The 19,323-nt window shown below is 45.0% G+C and overlaps 1 protein-coding gene across 1 annotated transcript in view; it reads left to right on the top strand.

Annotated features, from left to right (window-relative positions):
• Positions 1 to 1,544: 1,544 nt before the first annotated feature.
• Positions 1,545 to 19,323, top strand: part of TRAF3IP2 (TRAF3 interacting protein 2) — a 37,623-nt gene continuing 19,844 nt past the window's right edge. Inside the window, exons 1-2 of the mRNA XM_016217510.2 lie at positions 1,545 to 1,620; positions 13,474 to 14,310. Coding sequence (XP_016072996.2) covers positions 13,482 to 14,310 — 829 coding nt within the window. The 5' untranslated portion in view covers positions 1,545 to 1,620; positions 13,474 to 13,481. The remainder of the gene's footprint in view (positions 1,621 to 13,473; positions 14,311 to 19,323) is intronic.

The raw sequence follows: 19,323 nt of genomic DNA, 5'->3' as shown, positions 1-19,323 counted from the left end.
TCATATATATTGGCAAAAACGAGATCATGTTTTTTATTAAATAATATTCACTTTTCCATGTTAGTTTGTAGAATGAAACATATACATAAATAAATATTTATGATTTTTAACAGCTGTGTAGTATTCCATTGTAAGGATATATCAAAACATGAACAACATGTACATGCTGTTTTAAAAACAAGCAGCATTCCCTTGGCTTGTAGAATGTAGAACAACCTGTTTCGCATGGTCCACTTGAGCAGAACCTGGCAGTCTGGCTGGGAATGCTCTGGGGCCTGTCTCCTGCACAAGGGTGGAGAGACAGCCAGCCCACAGGCAGGCAAGGCCAGCACTAGGAGCACAGTGTGCCTGCTGAGGACTCAGATGTGGTCCCAGCTGGCCAGTGGAGTAACTGAGCTCTCACCAGATCCCTCTCACTCTAGAGCTCCGGCCACCACAGTTTCCACCACAAGCTGCTGCCCCAAGTCATCCTGTCTCCATGATCTCCTTAGGCAATAAATTCTGTAGGCTACTAATTAAATAAGGAGACAGGAGGAAAAACTAAACTTGCAGTCATGAAAAATGCTCATGAATATGTGTGTGTGTTTTATTATTTACTTATTGATCTTAGAGAGAAACATCGATTTGTTGTTCCACTTATTTATACATTCATTGGTTGATTCTGTATACGCCCTAACCTGGGATCGAACCCACAACCTTGGTGTATCAGGACCATGCTCTAACCAACCAAGCTACCCAGCCAGGGCTGTGTTTTCTTAAAAGCAGTCATTTTTTTTCCCCCTGACGGGATGGCTCAGTTGATTGGAGCATCATCCTGTACACTAAAAAGTTGCAGGTTCGATCCCCCATGAGGGCAGGTGCCGGAGGCAACCGAATACTGTTTTCCTCTCACATCAATGTTTCTCTCTCTCTCTTCCTCTCTCTCTCTAAAATCAATGAAAACATATCCTTGGGTGAGCATTAAAAATTTAAAAAGCAGTCCTTTTTTCATGCCTGTCAATGGGGCAGACTTTGTGTATTTGTGCGGGTGTGTTTGTGTATGTGCGTGTGTGTATAGGGGTCTGCGTACGTGCGCGTGCTCCCTGGGATGGGTTAAGCGCAGCAAAGGATGTTTTACACGGTTAGAAATATTAAGCAGCTCTTGCTCTATCCTCTCCCCACCCTCTGACCCCGATCTCCTCCTCTGAGCTGCTAATGAAGAACCGATTTTGACGCCCGGGTTCAGTCCCCTCCCCAGGCCCGCTCGGGCCGGGGTGCCGCGCCGGCGCCGAGGTCCGGGGTCGCCGGGACGTTCCCAGCAGCGGCTTCGCGGGGCGGTGGAAACAAAATTGCAGCCTAATTGGTCGGTGGCCTTTTCTAGTGAATGAAGGAGGTTTCTGTTTTAAGACATAAAGTGACTCCTCGGCTGTTGATTCACTGCCCGCAGGGAGGTTTCCGCGCCGAGGCTTCCTAGCCTCGGTAGAAATTTGCATACGGCGTCCACTTCCTGCTGCGGAGCCGGTCCCGCCGCTCACCTGGGCCTGGAGCGCGCGGAGGGCGCGGGCGACCCGAGCGGAGCGGCGCGGCGCGGGACCCGGCGAGCGCGACCCCCCTGCGGCCAGCGCGCCGCCCGCGGCTCAGGTACGTGGCTCAGACCCGTCGCCCGCCTGGCCGGACTCCTGAACCACTGACCCACTTTCAGAACAGCCTGTTTTCTCCTTTACCCAAACGCGCTGCCTTCCTTCCCCCCTCCCGCTCCCCACCTTGAACGTGTTTGTGCGGAGACCAGCGCGGGCCGAGGCGGCGACAGCGGAGTTTCCGCCGTGGGAAAGTGGCGGCGGTGGAGTGTTTCAGCCGGGCGAGGGGAGAGCAACGCTCGGGGAAGGGGAGGCACCCACGGCCCGGCCGGGGACGGCTCGCAGCCGCCTGGGAGCCATGCCGCGTACTCAGCGGTCCCACGCGTTTCGTGAAGATTCCAGCCCCACTTCTCCGCGGAGGGAGCCGGGCTGGCAGAGAGTCAGTGTTTGGCTCCCGGCCCCGGGACGCGTCAGTGGCAGGGGTGGAGGGCGAACGCCCAAGTTGTCTCGATCCCTGTTTCATGCAGGGGGAAAATTAACACGACATCCTTGGGCCTGAAATTCAGCTCAGCTCCGTGCTGGCTCCCGGCTGCCCTCCTCCCCTCCAGGAGCCCAGGCTTTTGCTGGCACTGGACAGAGCCTTGAGGGGAAAAACAAGGGGGAAATGCTATTGCTTTAGCTTAGAAAGTAATCAAGCTTCACGTGTCTTTTAAGTTCAAGGTGGTCTCTTAGAATTGGGGGATATTTTTAAATGAGCAGAAAAAAGAGATCAAATAATAATAGTAATAATAAGAGGACAAGAAACTTGGTTTCAAGTTCTCACTCCACTTCTCGCTGGCTCTGAGACTTCGGCAATTCCCTTTGGTTTCCCTAAGCCTGGATTTCTTCATCAATAAAATGTGTGGGGCTGAGGGGTGGCGGTGGTGAACTAACATGATTTTGTCTAAATTCCTTTCTAACAAAATAAGTCTAGGGTAATGGGAGTCCAGAGGGGAGCCGTAATGGGTGGTCTTAGAAGACTTCTTTTGTTTACTGATTCTTCAAATATATTAATTTTACCTCCTGCTGCTAGATGGTTAGTCCCTGCAGGAAAAGGAGGTTTCTTAACCCTTTTTGACCCCCTGGCCCCCAGTATACTATCAAACAGCTCATAGGTGCTTAAGAGCCTTTCACGTAAGCTGCTTTTATTTCTGTTTCGCTCATCTGCTCTCAAGGCAAAAGGTAAAACGGTATCGTCTGGGCCTAAGGCTGGGGGAAAGCTGGGCAGCTACATGTCTCTGCAGGAGGGCTGCCTGGAATTTAGGCATAATTACTGGCTCTAGCTAAATAAGAGAGATCAGGGGGTTCTTGAATTAGTTCTTGCCCCATTTGGGCTACGCGGGAAGAACTGTCCTGTACACTTGCCCAGAGAGCTGGCAGACAAGCCTGGCTCCGGAAGGCTGAGTTACTGACTTAGCTGGAGCTGGAAACCGCTCCCCCGCCAGGCCAGTGACCCTGTGGGGGGCCTCTCCTGGGAGCTGAAAGGAAGCTGTGAAGTACGTCCTGATACCGCGTAAGGGCGATGACTATGATCGGACACATTGTTAGACGGCAGACACACAGAATCCTTAACCTTTTCCAAACCTCTGCTTTTTTGTTGTTGTCGCTGTTGTTTCTTTTGGGCAGTTTCTCTCCGTCAGTATAGTTCAGACAGGCCTTGGCTGACTGGGGTGGGCTGACTCAGGGCTGCTGGTATTGCTAAACTGTTCCTGTGGAATAGGGAGGCCCGGGTATGGTCCTCATCATGTTTGTAGATGGCTCTCCCTATCCCCCTGGAATGAGAAGTCTGGAATTTCAAGATATTTCCCTTGTGATGAGTTACTGACTTTATTTTCAAGTAATGATGCTTCATTATCTGAAATCACGCTAACTGTTGTTCAGCTGCCAGCCTCGTTTTGATGCCGAGAGACCACCCACAGTTATTCTTAATCTGGTGTTGCGGCTCCAAGTCCTTCCAGAATGGAGCATGATGAGCTGGACAGTGCCGTAGCTGCCCTGCTCAGTGTGCAGGGCTGGCTGACCTGAAGTGAAGTCTGGGCAGTGAACCAGCATATCAGGGAACAGGTTCTTAACTCAGGGACACGCAGATTCTGGAGGGTGCAAAGGCAGAAAAGGTTTAAGGCTCTCCTCTCAGGATTAAGGAGTTAGTCACTTTAAAATGCCCTGGCTGGTGTGGCTCAGTTGGTTGGAGCGTTGTCCTATGTACCAAAAGGTGGCAGTCCGATTCCCAGTCTGTGTACATGCTCAGGTTGTAGATCTGTCCTCAGTCGGGATGTGTGAGGGAGGCAGCTGATCAATGTTTTTCTCACATTCATGTTTCTCTCGCTCCCTTTCTCTGTCTCTCAAATCCATTTTAAAAGTAAATAAATAAAAATAAAAAATTAAGCTCATAAAAAATAAAAATAAAAGGAAGAGGAGAGGGCAGTCATATTTGCAAGCATTCTTTACAGACACTCAGAAAGATAGATTATGGGGGTAGTTTGTCTAAATGAAATCTAGGTTTTTTTCACATGTTGTAGAGTCAAAATCTCAGAAATATCTTGAATTCGGATCGTTTTTCTGCTGCAGGCAATTTTAGATTAGGCAACTGATGCAGAAAAGAACACCGACGAGGCACATTACACTTTAAATTCCTTTCAGATCCCACAAAATGACCCCTAATGTTTGATCACATTTCCTTATCAAAACAATCCTGCTTCTTTAGTGTGAAAGCCTCTGAGGATTGGAATCAAGAAGCTCCCCCCCCCCCCCCCCAGGCCTCTCTCATTTCTTCCCAGTGCATTGTCACCAAGATATTTTTAGTTCATGAAACCCATGCTGTCCTTTCTCCCTCCAACATTCTTTGTGTCTCTTGCTCAGCAGGCCTCCTACTCGGCCACATGTGCTTCCATGTCTGACTGCTCCACTCGGTCTGTGTCTGTGCCTATGTGTGTGTGTGTGTGCGCGTACACATGTGCTCTGTTGTGTGCAGATGTGTACACAGACCTTGCTGGAGATCAGAAGTTATAAACTGGCCAGGGGAAGAGGGTGGGCTTTTATCCCCCTTGTGACCCTTTGAGCTATGCCAGTTTGGCTTGCTTCCCTGCTAAGGCAGCTGAAATCAAGCTATTGGGACTGACAAGCCCTCCAGCCTGCATGCTCCCCTTCCTTCCACCCCACAGACCTAGGCTGGCTGGGGTCTCAGCAGTTCCTGGGTTGATTAAGGAAACTTGGCCCTTCCCTGCCTCATGGTTTTCCTGTGCTCAGGTTTCCCATGTTTTCCTTCTTCCCCTACCAGGGTCCCCACGTCTCCCTCCATCCCTGAACTTGCTTCCCCTCTGTGACGTCTGCTCAGACTGGTCCTGGCTTACCAGCTTGCCTATGACACCCTGGCCTTTCACCTGCATTCGTTCTTTCCCTTTCCTTCCAAGTGCCCCTTCTCACATCCACAAATACATAAAAATCACAATTTAAATAAGTCTCTCCTACACCAAGAAAGGGCAAATTTTTAAAAATTTTCTTCAAGGTTTCTCCACTTTCCTTGCTTCTCACTTCTCCCATCCTGCCTTCCTTTCCATCCCTTCTTTCTCTCCTGATTTTTCCTTTCCACCCCTTCTTCTCCTTCACTCTGGGTTCTGAACTGAATTAAGAATCACAAATGTGTGTGCAGAGAAATCTTATCTGAAACACGCAAACAAACATAAACACCCCATGGGCTGTTTTGAGGTCGCTGTCTAAATGCGTATTGCCAGTGTCCAACATGGCATAGACCGCGCGTTCTCGTTAGGACGTCGCCTCCTTGTTTAACACTCGGAGGAGGTCCAGCACGGGCTTCAGATCAGGCCGGGCCATGCTGTGCTGCCGTTAGCCTGACGTGAGTCGTACTGTGCAGGGTATGAACGAGGGCCAGCAAATGTTCCCTGGTCTTCAGGGCTCACCACTGCTTCTAATCCTCTGGCAGACCCAATGGAAGAACTGTTCTGTCTGGGAAATTCTGCAAGTAAACTTGGAAGTATTTATTCACTGGAATTTGAGCCTGAGCCAAACAGTTCACTCAAAACCAGCTTCCACTAAGCAAACGGATGTTGTGAAAGTTTGCACGCATTTGGACAGTAAACAAAGAGCATTAATGAGTTTAAAGATTTTTTTTTTTTTTTAATCCATGACTTTTAGACATAAGAAAACGATTCCTTGGGGAATGGAGTAAGACCTTGAGCATCTGTAATTGAAAGTACCTGTAATTGGATCTGAGGATCTTCCTAGCTGTAAATTTATATATTTATTTTTAAAGTCCACCTGAAATATTCATGCTATGTGTCTAGGGCTCTCCAACCCTATTGTTGACCCAAAGAATGCTTAAAAAAAAATCTAAGCAGTTGGTGAACAACAGCAAGCCTTGATTGCTTGGAGCCGGTGATGTGCTTTATTAATTACTCAGGCTGCTCACTCCTGCCTTTCCTCTGTTTCTTGCTCTGCTATTTGTCTTCTTCCGGGGACATAACACCTTCATTAAATCCCATCCGTCCTTGCCTCAGAGGCGTCCCCTGGAAGATATCCCCTCTCTAGATGCATCACCATTTATCATCACCCTTTGTTTGTGCTCTGTCAACCAGTTTTCAATTTATTTTGAATTCAGTTTATGATTAAAATTTAATGAGATCCAATGAAGTGCTTTTCTCCAATCAAGATGCCTGTGCAGTCTCATCCATATCCTCTGTTGTCACGGCATGAAGGAAAGCCACCACCGGTTTCCAGCCTGGCGACTCATTCTATGACACGGGTGGGCTGTATCCACACCTCCTCACCTTCAAGGTGAATGGTTCTAAAACACATTCCAGAAGCCCCCCATCCCGTTCCCTTTCTCCCCACCAGATGTAAGTTAATGCTCCCAAATGAGATAGAAAATCGTTAAATGCACAGGCTCTGGTACTGAACTGCTTGCATTTGAATCCTATTTATGCTACTTGCTGGCCATGTGACCTTGGGAAAGTTACTTAACCTCTCCGTGCCTCAGTTTCCCCAGCTGTAAAAGGGGGCTGACAATAGCACCTACCAAATAGAGTGGCTGTGAGGATGAAATAAGTTAATACATGTAAAACACTTGGAAAAGTATTTGGTGCATAGTAAATATTCAATGAATATAAACAATTATTACTAACAAAGTGTAAGGTTTCTTAAGTATATATATTACATTAGGTTTGTATTTTGATTTAACAGCATAATCTGTATCAGAACTTGGTAAATTACAGCCCTCAGGCCAAAGGTGGCCCATGGTCATTTATATATGGCACATTGTTAAGAATGGTTTTTATCTTTTCAAAGCATTGTTTAAAAACAAACCTCAAAAAGCAAAGTATGAGACATATGTGGTCCACAAAGGGTGGACTACTTACTATCTGGGCCCTTACAGAAAAAAATTGCCAACCCCCGATCTCTATGACTTTAATGGAAAGAGTTAGATCTATAGACTAGATTCAGCTTTGACTTAGAAAAGCTATTTAATGTGTCGGCCTTTGCGACACAGGAATGGTAAAGTGATACCGAGTACACTGCCCATGGCCCATCTTGTTTCAAGGACCAAATGAAATATGTATTAAATGTGCCAGAAATACACATGTTGGTTAAAAAGATAAGTCTCCAAACATCAGGTTCATATACTACTGTTAGCATCCAGGTATAAAATCAGTGAACATAGTCTAGAAAGAGCTCCAAAGCCAAATCACTTATTGTAAAAATAATAACAAAATAACCTTTTTATTTTTTCATAAAATAAGGCTTGATATGGTTCAGGCCCTTTATGTACAAGTCAGCACTTTATTTACATCTTCTATCCTCATAAATGCCTAGGGGGCAAGTGTTGTTTTTCCCATTTTACAGAGGAGAAAAATGAGGCCCAGAGAAATGAAGTAAATTTCTCAAGTTCACATATCCAATCATGTAGCTGGCAGGGAAATAATTTAAACCTAGGGGCTTTGAATCTGGAGCCTGTGCGTTGAAATGCTGCATATTTCCCCACATTCTAGAATTATGTGTTGATCAGGATGAGCCCATCTGGGAGACAGCAGCCACGGTTAACTGTGAATGTGCACGACTTTTTCCCCACTCAGGCCAAGTGGGGCCTCGTGGACATGAGAAAGGGAGGTGGGAGGATGGGAGAAAAGGAGCTTTTTGATGAACCGTGAGATCAGAAATGTAGTGAGATCAGAAATGTAGCGCTGTGCTGACTAACGGTCTGTTTCAAGAAACTGATCATTTAAGTCAGGGTGTGCTGAAGCAGAAAAAGGGTGCCGGGAACAGACATGAGCAAAGAGTTGGAAGCAGCTCAGGGGAGTTGACTGGGAGGGAGAAGGAGGGAGGGAGGAGAGAGAGAATGGAAAATTCCCTGAATGGGACACCAGGGAGCATTGTCACATGGGATGTCAGATCTGCTGCCATCTGAGTAAGATCTTATCTGCAAAAACAGGCCACTCCAGGGTAGAGTAGAGTAGCTAAGAAAAGGTCTCAGGCCTGAGGCCGAAGGGAAGCCAAAGAGAGACTTGGGCAGAGAAAACTGACAGAGGGATTTGAAGAAAGGTGGGGTCAGAATCCAAGGGCTAGAAGCACAGCTCACAGCCCAAAGGGCAGTGAGATTCCAGAGAAGGAAACTAGTGTCTGTTGGGTCAGATCAGAGTGAGTCAGAACCAGACTCCCACACACAACTGTTTCAGCCTCGCTGTGTGCACTTGGGACTGGCCTGCATTGTGCCCACTCCATTCCCACCCAGGGACATGTTCCTTCTCTCCCGGGTGGTCTCAGGAGTGCCTCGTTCTCATTGGTTCTTAATATTTGTGAACATCAGAATCACTAGTGCAGGTTTTCCTTTTTTTAAAAAAATCTTTTAAGTAGATACATAGGCACTCGGTACAACATTTAAAAGGTATAAAATGCTCTGAAAAGCAAGTCCCCCTCCTGCCCCTGTTCCCAGCCAGCCAGTTCCTCTTCAGAGGCAGCCACTGTTCAGGGTTTCCAACGAGACGGTGTGCACAAATAGTCTCAGATGGCACAAAGGCCAGCATACTCTGTGTTTTCATGTTCTTCACTTTTTTTAACTTCACAATAAATCTTGGAGATAGTTCCACATCCGTTCACACAGAATTTCCTCAGTCTTTTTGAAAAGACAGACTTTTCATCTGGACCACAGTTTGAAACATCAGACCCTTTTCGGCCATGTGGCTGGTTTCTAGCCTTTGCTGTTATAAACACTGCTGCATCGCCTGTCCTCGCGGCCGATCCGTTTCACATGACATGCACATATCACTGAAGAGGAAATTCTTAGAAGTGAAATTACTAGGTGAAAGGGCACAAGCTTTTCAAATAGTTACTGCCAAATTATATAGATTACACTCCGCTTTTCAAGGTGTAGAAGAACCTGTTTGCCGGTAGACTCAAACAAAAATACACAGGAGCTCTGCCCCCACCTCAGAATCTCTGGGTGTGGGGCCTGGGCACCTGGGTTGTGGGCTCAGAGATTCTGGTCCAGAAACTGCTTTGGGTTCCGCTGACCTCCAGCCTCCCCCTGCCCCGAGGGATTTGCCACAGTGAGGCAAACATGATCTCCAGGCCTGACAGGCCTCTGCTTCTCCCAGGCTTCTGGAGCTTGGAGCTAAGCATTCATTTGTGCTCATGAGCCTGTCCAGGGCAGTGCCGGCACTGGGCTCGCAGGGTCCTGGCTAGCAAATCTTCTGTCCCCCTCAGGGGTGAGAGCCTTCTCTTCTAGGTCACAGCTAGAAAACAGGGCTTTTCCACTTTAATCCAAGTGTCATCTTTCTTGGGGACTGGAGCACAGGCCATGCCAGGGTTATAACTGTGTGGATGGACATCATATGGAAAAGTTCTGGAATAAAACAGGGAAAAATGGCAATGGTTAGAAGTGGTGAGATACTGAGTGATTTTTTTTTTAACTTGTAGCATTTTTACAATATTGACATTAGCTCCCAGCTGGCATGGCTCAGCCGTTGAGCATCAACCTATGATCTAGGAGGTTGAGGTTCGATTCCCGGTCAGGGCACATGTGCGGGTTGCTGGCTCAGTCCCCGGCAGGGAGCATGCAGGAGGCAGCAGATCAATGATTCTCTCATCATTGATGTTTTTCTCTCTCCCTTTCCCTTCCTCTCTCTGAAATCAATAAAAATAAAAATAAATTTAAAAAATAAAAACACTGCCAAGAGCTAGAACCACAACACAACCCATTAATCTGCCATGGTCCTGTGATGTGGCATTTTTGTGTAATTGTTCCATGTGACACTCTCAGGAGGGTCTAGGGCTGGGAGAGGCCCAAGGTGCATGTAGGCCCCACCCTCTGCTGTTCTGGGCAAAGCTCTGAGGCTACATAACTAGACCAGCTGCCTTGCCGTTACATGCTCCAATCACCTTGGGTGGCAGAATCACCTTTATTCTGCAAGTAGGGTTGTGATCAACTCTGCCCATGAGTGGGACCTCTTAGGCATGGCCCAGGCCCACTGACACTGAGTAGGCACTTAATAAATATTAGAGAGGAAGAGAGAGGAAAAGGGAAGTGTGCCTGTGGTATAATTTGACAAACTCTGAGGACTTGATGCACCAAATACTCTCTGCTACCTCTCATGGAGCCTGACAGTCTCACTGTCAGTGATCCTGCCAGCTACATGGATCTGTTGCCTCTTTGAAACAGGCATCAATCATTGATTCATTCAACGAATATTTATTGAGCACCTACTATGTGCCAGGTACAGTTCTAGGTGCTGAGAATATAGCTGTGCATAGAGCAGTTAAAAACCACACCCTCGTGAACTTTAAGTTTGGGGGATGGGGAGAGGAAGGGGGATGACAATAAACAAAGAATGTATTAGATATTTTATTTATAATACACATTTTGTAGTATATAAGATGATGATAATTGCTAGAGAGAACAGTAAAGCAGGAGTGAGAGAGAGTGAGAGGGGCATGTAAAAAATTTAGAGAGGGCAACCAGGAAGACCTCACTGAGAAAGTGACAGTTTAGTCAAGACCTGAAGGAGAAAGAAAGAAAGCCATTCAGATATGTGGGGGAAGAGTGTTCCAGGAAGCAGAAACAAGTGCAAAGGCCCTGAGGTAGGACCTTTGATGTCCTGTTGGTTTGAATCACAAGCAACTTGAAGATAGGAATGTTTTATATTTCTTTATAAATAATTTTTACTACCTTTCACTGTATACCCATTTGTACTCTTGAATTTTGTATCAGTTGTAGGTATTACCTGTTGTAAAAAAATTTTTAATAAAGCTTGTGCCTAAGGAGGACACCCAGCATAGAGTTGGACACATAGGAGGGTTCAGTAACTATTTGCTGTTTGAATATTTGATGGTGACATGTTTAAAACATCAGGGTCCTTTTTTTTTTCAGGATTACTAATCCCATAGCTCTGCTGGGAGGCTGCTCATTACCATGCAGGTTTATTTACTTCCATCCAAGAGGCCCTTTGTTCCTTTCAAACCAGTTTTAACTGTAGAATTCCCACCACATGATGGGCCTCAGATTTCCAGTTGTGAGATGTCGGTACTTGTCACCTTTTTTATTAGCTCCCTCCAAATCCCTAAAGGCTCCTCATCTAGAAAAGCAGAATTTGCAATTTTTTTGGTTGTTGTTTAGGGAAGCACTTCTAAGGTATTCATGTTTGAAAACCCAGGGAGAATGTAAACAGTGGTGCCTGAAGCGTGGGTGATGAAAGAGAATCCGAGTAACAAGAAAGAGTTGACAGAATTCAGTCTTCTTGCTGTTTGGCTCACTCCGTGCCTCTTTGCTCTCCTGTTCAGCTGTGGGCCCACAGATGCCAGCAGGAGATTACACACACTCAGCCAGCCCTTCAGAAAATGTTTGTGTTTCCTGACCAGCTGAAGAGCACATTGAATGGAATATCCAGTTTCATAGCTGTAGGAAAATTGTAAAAAAGAAAGGAAAAGCATGGTGAGCATTTACAAATCATAAATAGTTGAAATATGTGTGGTTTTGGTCAGTTCCTAATCAATTTAGGTGATGAGGTCCCTTTTCTCAGGGGCAGGGACACACACAGCCTGGAGAGCAGCCCATAAAAGAGACAGTGGGAAAGAGGAGACTGAGGCAGGGAGGGCGGGCCAGCCGAGAGTGAGAGGCTGATGTTTTCTGTTGTGCCAGAAAACAGGACAAAGGTTGTTTGTAGCCCACGGGTGAATTTGTTACCAAGTGCAGGTAAAGAGAAGTGTTAGCATTCATTTGGCAGGCAGTGGAGAGGCAAAGTGACTTATCTTTCTGGAGGCAGTGAAGATAGATTTGGTAGGAAAGTGCTGGCCCCACCTCTGCTCCGCGGGAGAGCATTTTAAAATGCTTGCTGTCGTGTTGCCATTGGGTTGAGCACAGGGCTCCAGAGACAGTGAATTCATATTTTTCAAAACTTGTCTTAGAACAAAAGTTGATGTACACTGTGGTTTAGGCACAGTGAGCCCTCAGTAAATGTTTGTGGTTGAAATTCTACGTGGATCCAAACTATGAATTTAACAACCCACCACCACCCAGCCAGCGTGGCTCAGCAGTTGAGCGTCAACCTGTGATTCAGGAGATCGCCGTTCGATTCCTGGTGGTTGCGGGCCCAGTCCCCAGCATGGGGCGTGCAGGAGGCTACCGATGAATGACTCTCTCATCATTGATGCTTCGATCTCTCCCTCTCCCTTCCTCTCTCTGAAATCAATACAAACATATTTTTAAAAATTCACCACTGCTGGCACTTGCCCCTTTCTCTGCATGGTATCTGAGATATGCCCTGTGCAAGGGATGCATCGGACAAACCTCTGGGATTTTTGTTTCTCACTCCCTTCTTCCCTCTCACTACACCTGCTCTGGAGCCTTCTGCAGACCCCCAGTCACTCCCATGCTGTCTTCCTTCCCCTGGAGCCTAGGCTCCTGGGGCCTCGTCTCATCCTGTTATGTTAAGGATTCTCTTTCTATAGATAAAACCAGTATTACCTGGCTGTGGGCTACATGGTCTATGGGCTAAAGGCTAGTTCAGCAAACTTGCTAGTTCAGCCGGCACATCACAAACCAGATGGTCATGGCTGTCTTCATCGCAGGCATAGTGCCAGAGGAAATTAATCCTCTAAACAACCTATAGTTGTTAAGTGGAAAATGTCACTATGACCTTTTTTCAGTGCTTTTAAACATAAGCTTTTGTTTTTTGTTTTTTGGTGTGTTTTTTTTGATTAGGCAATAGACAGACAGCAAAATTTTTAGAGTTTAAAAGGTGAAACCTGCCCTGGCCAGCGTGGCTCCGTGGTTAGAGCACCCACCCTTGCACTGAAGGGTTGCAGGTTCACTGCCTGGTACCTGGGTTGCAGGTTTAATCCCAACCAATCAATGTGTCTCTCTCACATCAATGTTTCGCTCTCTCCCCCCCATTCCCTTCTACTCTCTCTAATAATAATAATAATCATAATCATAATAATAAAAATAAAAGGTGGAAACTCTCTCTCTCACATCTCTCCCCCAGCTTAATTCCATCCTCAAAGACAAGCAATGTAGCAATGTCTTGTGTTTCCTCCACGCGTTTTAAACATCTAGAAGCACACAAGAAGCAGCCCACATCAGGACTAAGTTCTGTTTCCTCAGTCCTTGGCCTTTGATTTTCATCTGTGTCTTCCCCTTGTGCTGTCTGCCACATGATGGTCCAGTCACATTCTTTGAATTGCCTTCCAGATAAAAATATCTTAATAAGAATGAGTGCCTTTGCCTGGAGGGTAAGTAAACAACTTTATGTGATTGGAGCTCTACAAGCACTTTGGTGTCACACTACTGTTAATTTAAACCATATCTTGAATGAGGTCCCTTAAGGTCATAAAGTAGAGACTCCAAAAACTGATCTGTCTTCTCTTGTTTCAGAAACTAGAATGAACCGAAGCATTCCTGTGGAGGTTGATGAATCAGAACCATACCCAAGTCAGTTATTGAAACCCATCCCAGAATATTCCCTGGAAGAGGAATCAGAACCACCTGCTCCAAATATAAGGAACATGGCACCCAACAGCTTGTCTGCACCCCAAACCCCTTACTATTCCTCGGGAGACTTTTCTCAGGCTCACCCTCACCTGAAACTTTCAAATCACCAGCGGCCTGTGTCCCAGCAGATCTGCTGCCTGCGCACTAAAGTCCTAGAGGAAAACGAAGACAGCTTCTGGAGGGGACATCCGGACCCCGGCAAAGATTTGCCCTCGGACTCCTCTGCAGCCAGCAAGCCTAAGTCTGAGTCTGTGGTTGGAGCCCTCCCCTCAGAGCATCAGTTTTCATTTATGGAAAAGCGTAATCAATGGCTAGGATCTCAGCTTTCAGCAGCTTCTCCTGACACCGGCCATGACTCAGACAAATCAGAGCCAAATTTACCTAATGCCTTAGCAGACTCCTCAGGCAACAGCCAAGAAACAGTGCAACGGCCCCAGCCCCACAGGAACCGAGCAGCCCCAGACCTGCCTACGATAGACACGGGGTATGATTCCCAGCCCCAGGACATCCTGGGCATCAGGCAGCTGGAAAGGCCGCTGCCCCTCACTTCCATGTGTTATCCCCAGGATCTCCCCAGACCTCTCAGGTCCAGGGAGTACCGTCTGTTTGATCCTCTGAGGCATCCAGCGTGTGCACAGATGCTGCCTCCCAACCCTTCCCCACGCGCTCAGTGGAACTATCAGTACCATTGTCCTGGAGGTCCCCATCACCAGGTGCCATGTAAGTGAGCTTTCCCTCCTCTGTTCATTCTGGGCTAGGTAACTAAGTAAACAAGGGCCTCGGTCAATGCCTCGTATCCACAGGTCAGCACAGACAGGTCAGGATGCAGGGAGGTTATTTTGCTTCCCATAGGGCTTTCCGTGTGTGGTTGGATTTGCAGGGGGCTTTGGAAGAGTGCTTTCTCTTAGCCCAAAATCTGTCCCATTTGGAACCTGCCTCTCTAGGAACCTTTAAGGACAAAAAAGATTCCTCTGTCTAGGTTAGTTTAACTGAAACCTGCCTAGAGGCAGGGAGATGACCCAGTGGACTTCTTGAAAACTTCTTTGCTGTCCTAATTCTTGGGCATCTGGGTTCTTCCTTCTCTGCATGCTTTCTCCCCGATCTTAGATTTGGCAGAGAAAGGGGTCTTCAGTCAAAAAAAAACAGAAGGTGCCAGAATGTCATTGAGACTCTGGATTCATGCCGTTACATGAAGATTATATTGTTCCTATGATTCCATTGCTTGAATCCCTTTGGAGACCTGAGCATTCTAGCCACACAGCATGGCTGGTGGGCCCCTAACTCATCTAGATGTTTCACATCCCAAGCATTTGCCTATGCTATTCACGCTCTCCAGACATTCTTCCCCCTCTTGTGTATTTGACCCAGCTCTATACCTCTTCTTTAACAGCTTTATTGAGATCTAATTTACATACTGTAAAATTCACCTTTTTAAGTGCACAATTCAATGAATTGTAGTATATTTACAGAGTTATACAACCATCAGCATGTACATCTTTTAAGACTTAGCTCAAGTGTTCCCTCCGGAAACCTCCCTAGATCAGTCCCTCCTTCAGGCTGTTTCCTTATTGTCTGCCCGTTAGGGCACCTAATAAGCAGTATGCCCACCTCTCTTTACAGATTGCAAGCTTTTGCACATCAGCAAAATTGTATTTTCAATCCATAATTCCCCAGCATTTAGCATAATGTCCAGCATATACTAGATTCTCAGTAAGTTATTTCTAAATGAGCGAATGAATGAGTAATATGTATCAATGCATTAAGCTGCTCTGAAAGTGATAAAGTCTTAGACTGAGATAAAAGGTTCATTATAATCCTTGGTATTAAATCTCCACCAAGACCACTGGAAAATAGCAACAGGGCTTTACGGATCAAACACAGGGCCCTGAAATATGATACGTTTCTTAGCAAATAAACTGCAAAAAGCAATTCAAGTGGTACAGGAGTCTGTCCAAAGGCCTGACACCTAGCTTTAAAATAAATTATAGAAAAATTACAAATGCTGTAACCAGTCACAGTTTATGTATCATACATGTACAATTAGTATAAAGGTTCCTAAAGTGAATGGAGCAATACAGCAATTAATATTTTTTTTAAAGAAAGGAAATAGAGGAATTTAACTTAGAAGAAACAAACATGAGTTTCAGAATAGGGCCAGGAGATGCAAAAACAGCAGGGCTTAAGGAGAGAGCGCCTCTGAGGCCTAAAACGGAGACCCAGCATGTTGGATGTTGGAAGTCACCTGACTGGGAGTTGTGGACACCACTGGCTCCTCAGAGTGCCCAGTAATCGGACGTGTGTGGTGGCTGCAGCTCCTTAAGTAATAGAAACAAACCTTGACAGGGAAAGGGTTGCATTTATTTCTCAGTGGTTTCCAGGTTAAAAGGGAAGACTTTGTGAGAATAATACCCTAAACTACTTTTTTAAACAATTATTTTCTACACTTAAAGATAATTTTTCTGATCACAACAGTAATATTTGTTCACTCTCAAAATTGAAATATGCTTAAAAGTTTAGTTTATATTTCCATCACCCAAATATAATTCCTTATTGGGTTTTTGATATATTTACTTCTGTTTCTTTTTTCTTTGTTTATACATCTAATGTAAAATCAAACTAGTTTCCAGTGACATTCAGTGTACTAGCTCTAGTACCATTTTAAAATGCTGCATAGTATTTCATCAGATGGATCTACCAAATTGCTTTATTTTTCATTGTTGGACATTTTAAATAGTTTCCAGTTTTTTATTCAATGAGCAGTGATATGACAACCATGTATGTAAGTTGTTTTCTGCATTTCTGATTAGTTCCTTAGATTGATGTGTAGGCATGTGAATACTTAGTCCAGGGTTTTGTGATACTAAGTCCCAAGCAGTTGCTTTTATCTACTAACAGGAGATAGTGATAAAAAAAGGAAGCATTGATGTATTATAATATGAGGGTCCCAGGAAGATCTTCCTATTTGAAAATATTTTTCCTGTTGAAGCCTAAAGTGGCACCATTAGCAATCCAGTCCTTGGAGGTTAGCATTGCCCACTCTGGGCAGGCTCTTTTAAAACGCAAACACTCCTGACTGGGAACATTTTTTGCCTCCATGACCTGATTTCTTTCATCACGTCCCTTCTCTTCGCTCTCTGCATTATTTCCTTCTATGGAAGAAGAGGGAGGAAGGAGATGCCTAGGATCCTGGCAGTGAAGAGAGGTGATGAAAGGCAGAGAGGAGAGAGCCTGGACAGGAAAGGGGAACAATTCACAGAAAATGTACAAACACCCAATAAGCATATGAAACCAAGCTTAACATTACTAAATTTAAGAAAAGTTTATATATGCAAAAATTTTAAAGGTACCTTTTTCCTAATGAAGTGTACAAAAATTGAAAACCTTGCATACCATCCAGTGTTAGTGGGTTTTGGAGAAGGGAACACTCCCATCTACTCTAGGTAGGAGTGAAATTGGTATAATCTTCCAGATGACAGTCTCACTCTTCAGCAAAACTTGAATGTGCTTACTCTTTGGCCTAGCAGAGTAAAATACACATTCTGACATTTTTAAAAAAAAGATTAAGTGGAAAAGCATGCAGTATTGATCCCATACATATTATTTTTAAAACCTGTATTTGTTTAAAAACTATATATTAAAAAATCTGGCCCCAACCATTAACAGTGATCATGGGGGATGGGGACAGGGAATTAAGAAGAGGTGGGGAGATTTTTCTTCTCACTTTATATACTTTTGTTAAATTTGGGATAGCAAACAGGCATTACTTTTATAATTAAAAAATAAGTAAAACTTAGAAGAAAGAAAAGTAAGGGGAAATGAGAATGTACAGGCAGGCTCACCCTAATTCACCCTACATGTGCCTTGGCCCTGGCTCCGGAGGCCATCTAATCACAGGAAAGAAGGTCAGGGTTGGGGCCTTTTTGTCAAGGACACCCAGTGCTTATGGTATTTCTCCAGGGCAGTGCAAACTCAGAATATTTTATGAGGCCCCCAATAGCAAAGGCTTCATGCAGGTTGCTGTGAGGATTAAATGAGACAATGTATTAAAAATGCTAGAAAAGCGGCTGGCTTTTAGTAAGCCCTGAATAGCCAGCAGCTCTTAGTTACCGTTATTACTTAAATTAAAATCCTGCAGCACAGCCCTGTAGAGTGCTCCCCGACTTCCAGATCCCTTCTGCTGGTACAGATTTAAGTATTCAAAGCATGTGTACAATGCTTAGTTTCATGTCGGGGCTGTAACTGCACTTAATTGCCAACAAAACCACTTCAAAAGAGTTGTTCACCTAAGGGATGCTTGTGCAGTTGGAAACCATGGCTACGTGGTTCTCCTCGGCTTTAGAAGAGCATTACTTCCTCATCTGTTAATGAACATATAAATAAATAATGATCACCACGCAAATGGCATATCTTAGCCCGTGCAAGTTAAAGCAAAAATGGTTGCTGATCTCCTCTTTCATGTAAAAAAAAAAAAAAAAAAGTTTTCAAAGCAAGTGAACCGAGCAGTGGAAATAAGCCTGTTTCCCCTCCCCCACCGCTTGGAGGAGGCCGCCTGAGAATCCTTCCGGGCAAGGTCACCAGAATCGCGATCATAGCTGTGCAAGCAAATGAAACCTGTAATACAAATAAAGGAAAAAAAGAATGCATTGCATCTAAAGAGCCCTTACTGTAAAATTCTTGCTTACTCTACCAAGAAAACAATAGAATAAAACTGTGGACACAGGCCTACTATTGCTCATGTGGACCAGAAAAGTGATTATTTGTGTGCTAGAATGCACGCACAATTAAAAGTAAGGAAAAGACAAGCCAGATGGAAGAAATGATCGCGAAAGGAGTTGCCCCTTCAGGAACCACAGCTGCTTATAGCTGTGAGAGTCCCTGTAACAGTTTATGTTGGCTATTTTGTTTCCTGGCTAAACAGCATTATATCACGATGTTTTTTGACAACTTAAAAATCAGATTTTACTTTCTCTCTCATAAACTCTGTTAATTCCATTCTTAATAAGGAAGAAAAATGTTGAATGTTTTGCCTGATAAATGGAAAACCTCATTAGGATTTGGTTTACAAATTCCAAGTGGTAAAAACCCAGTAACATGAAGACCATATGTCCTCAGGCCAAGAGGGTCATAAGACTGACAAATAACATATCGTCCTGGGCACCCATTTATGATCGTAAGATTTGTATTGTGTTTTGTGCTTAGCACTGCCTCAGAATCGAGGCGTTACCATGCTAACAAATCATTTGTCTGTCACACCACCCACCACCTTCTATTCTTCATCTCCCGCAGAATAAACTCTCTTGATGGAATTTTAGACACTGGGGACAAGTAGTTGGGGAGATATTTTTGGGCAGTAATTCTTAAGTCTACCATGTAGGTGGCTGCCGACTTGCATGCCTCTCCTTCTCACACACTAACGAGTGTGGGCTTGTGTTTCAAAACAGACACCCACAGACACACAGATTTTCTCTCTCTCTCTCCACTTATTTTGAGCTGCTTAAGGGAACTGTATCCTACTTATCTGTGTTCACTGAGTGTCTAACCATAGAAATTCAATAAATATTTGTTGAACGAATAAAAAAAATTTTAAAAAAACCTTTTCCCCACTTCCTGGGGAAAGGAGTGATCCCCAGTCATGAGCAGAGCCTCTGTGATACCAGGCCTTGAAAACGCCATCTATAATTGTCTTATGGGAGAGGGGCAGAATGGAGGGAGATCAATGGGATTTGGAAACAG

The sequence above is a fragment of the Miniopterus natalensis genome, chromosome 5, assembly GCF_054644295.1.
Source record: "Miniopterus natalensis isolate mMinNat1 chromosome 5, mMinNat1.hap1, whole genome shotgun sequence".
NCBI lineage: Eukaryota > Metazoa > Chordata > Mammalia > Chiroptera > Miniopteridae > Miniopterus > Miniopterus natalensis.
Note: the sequence above shows the minus strand (reverse complement) of the source record. Positions and strands in the feature narration are given on the sequence as shown.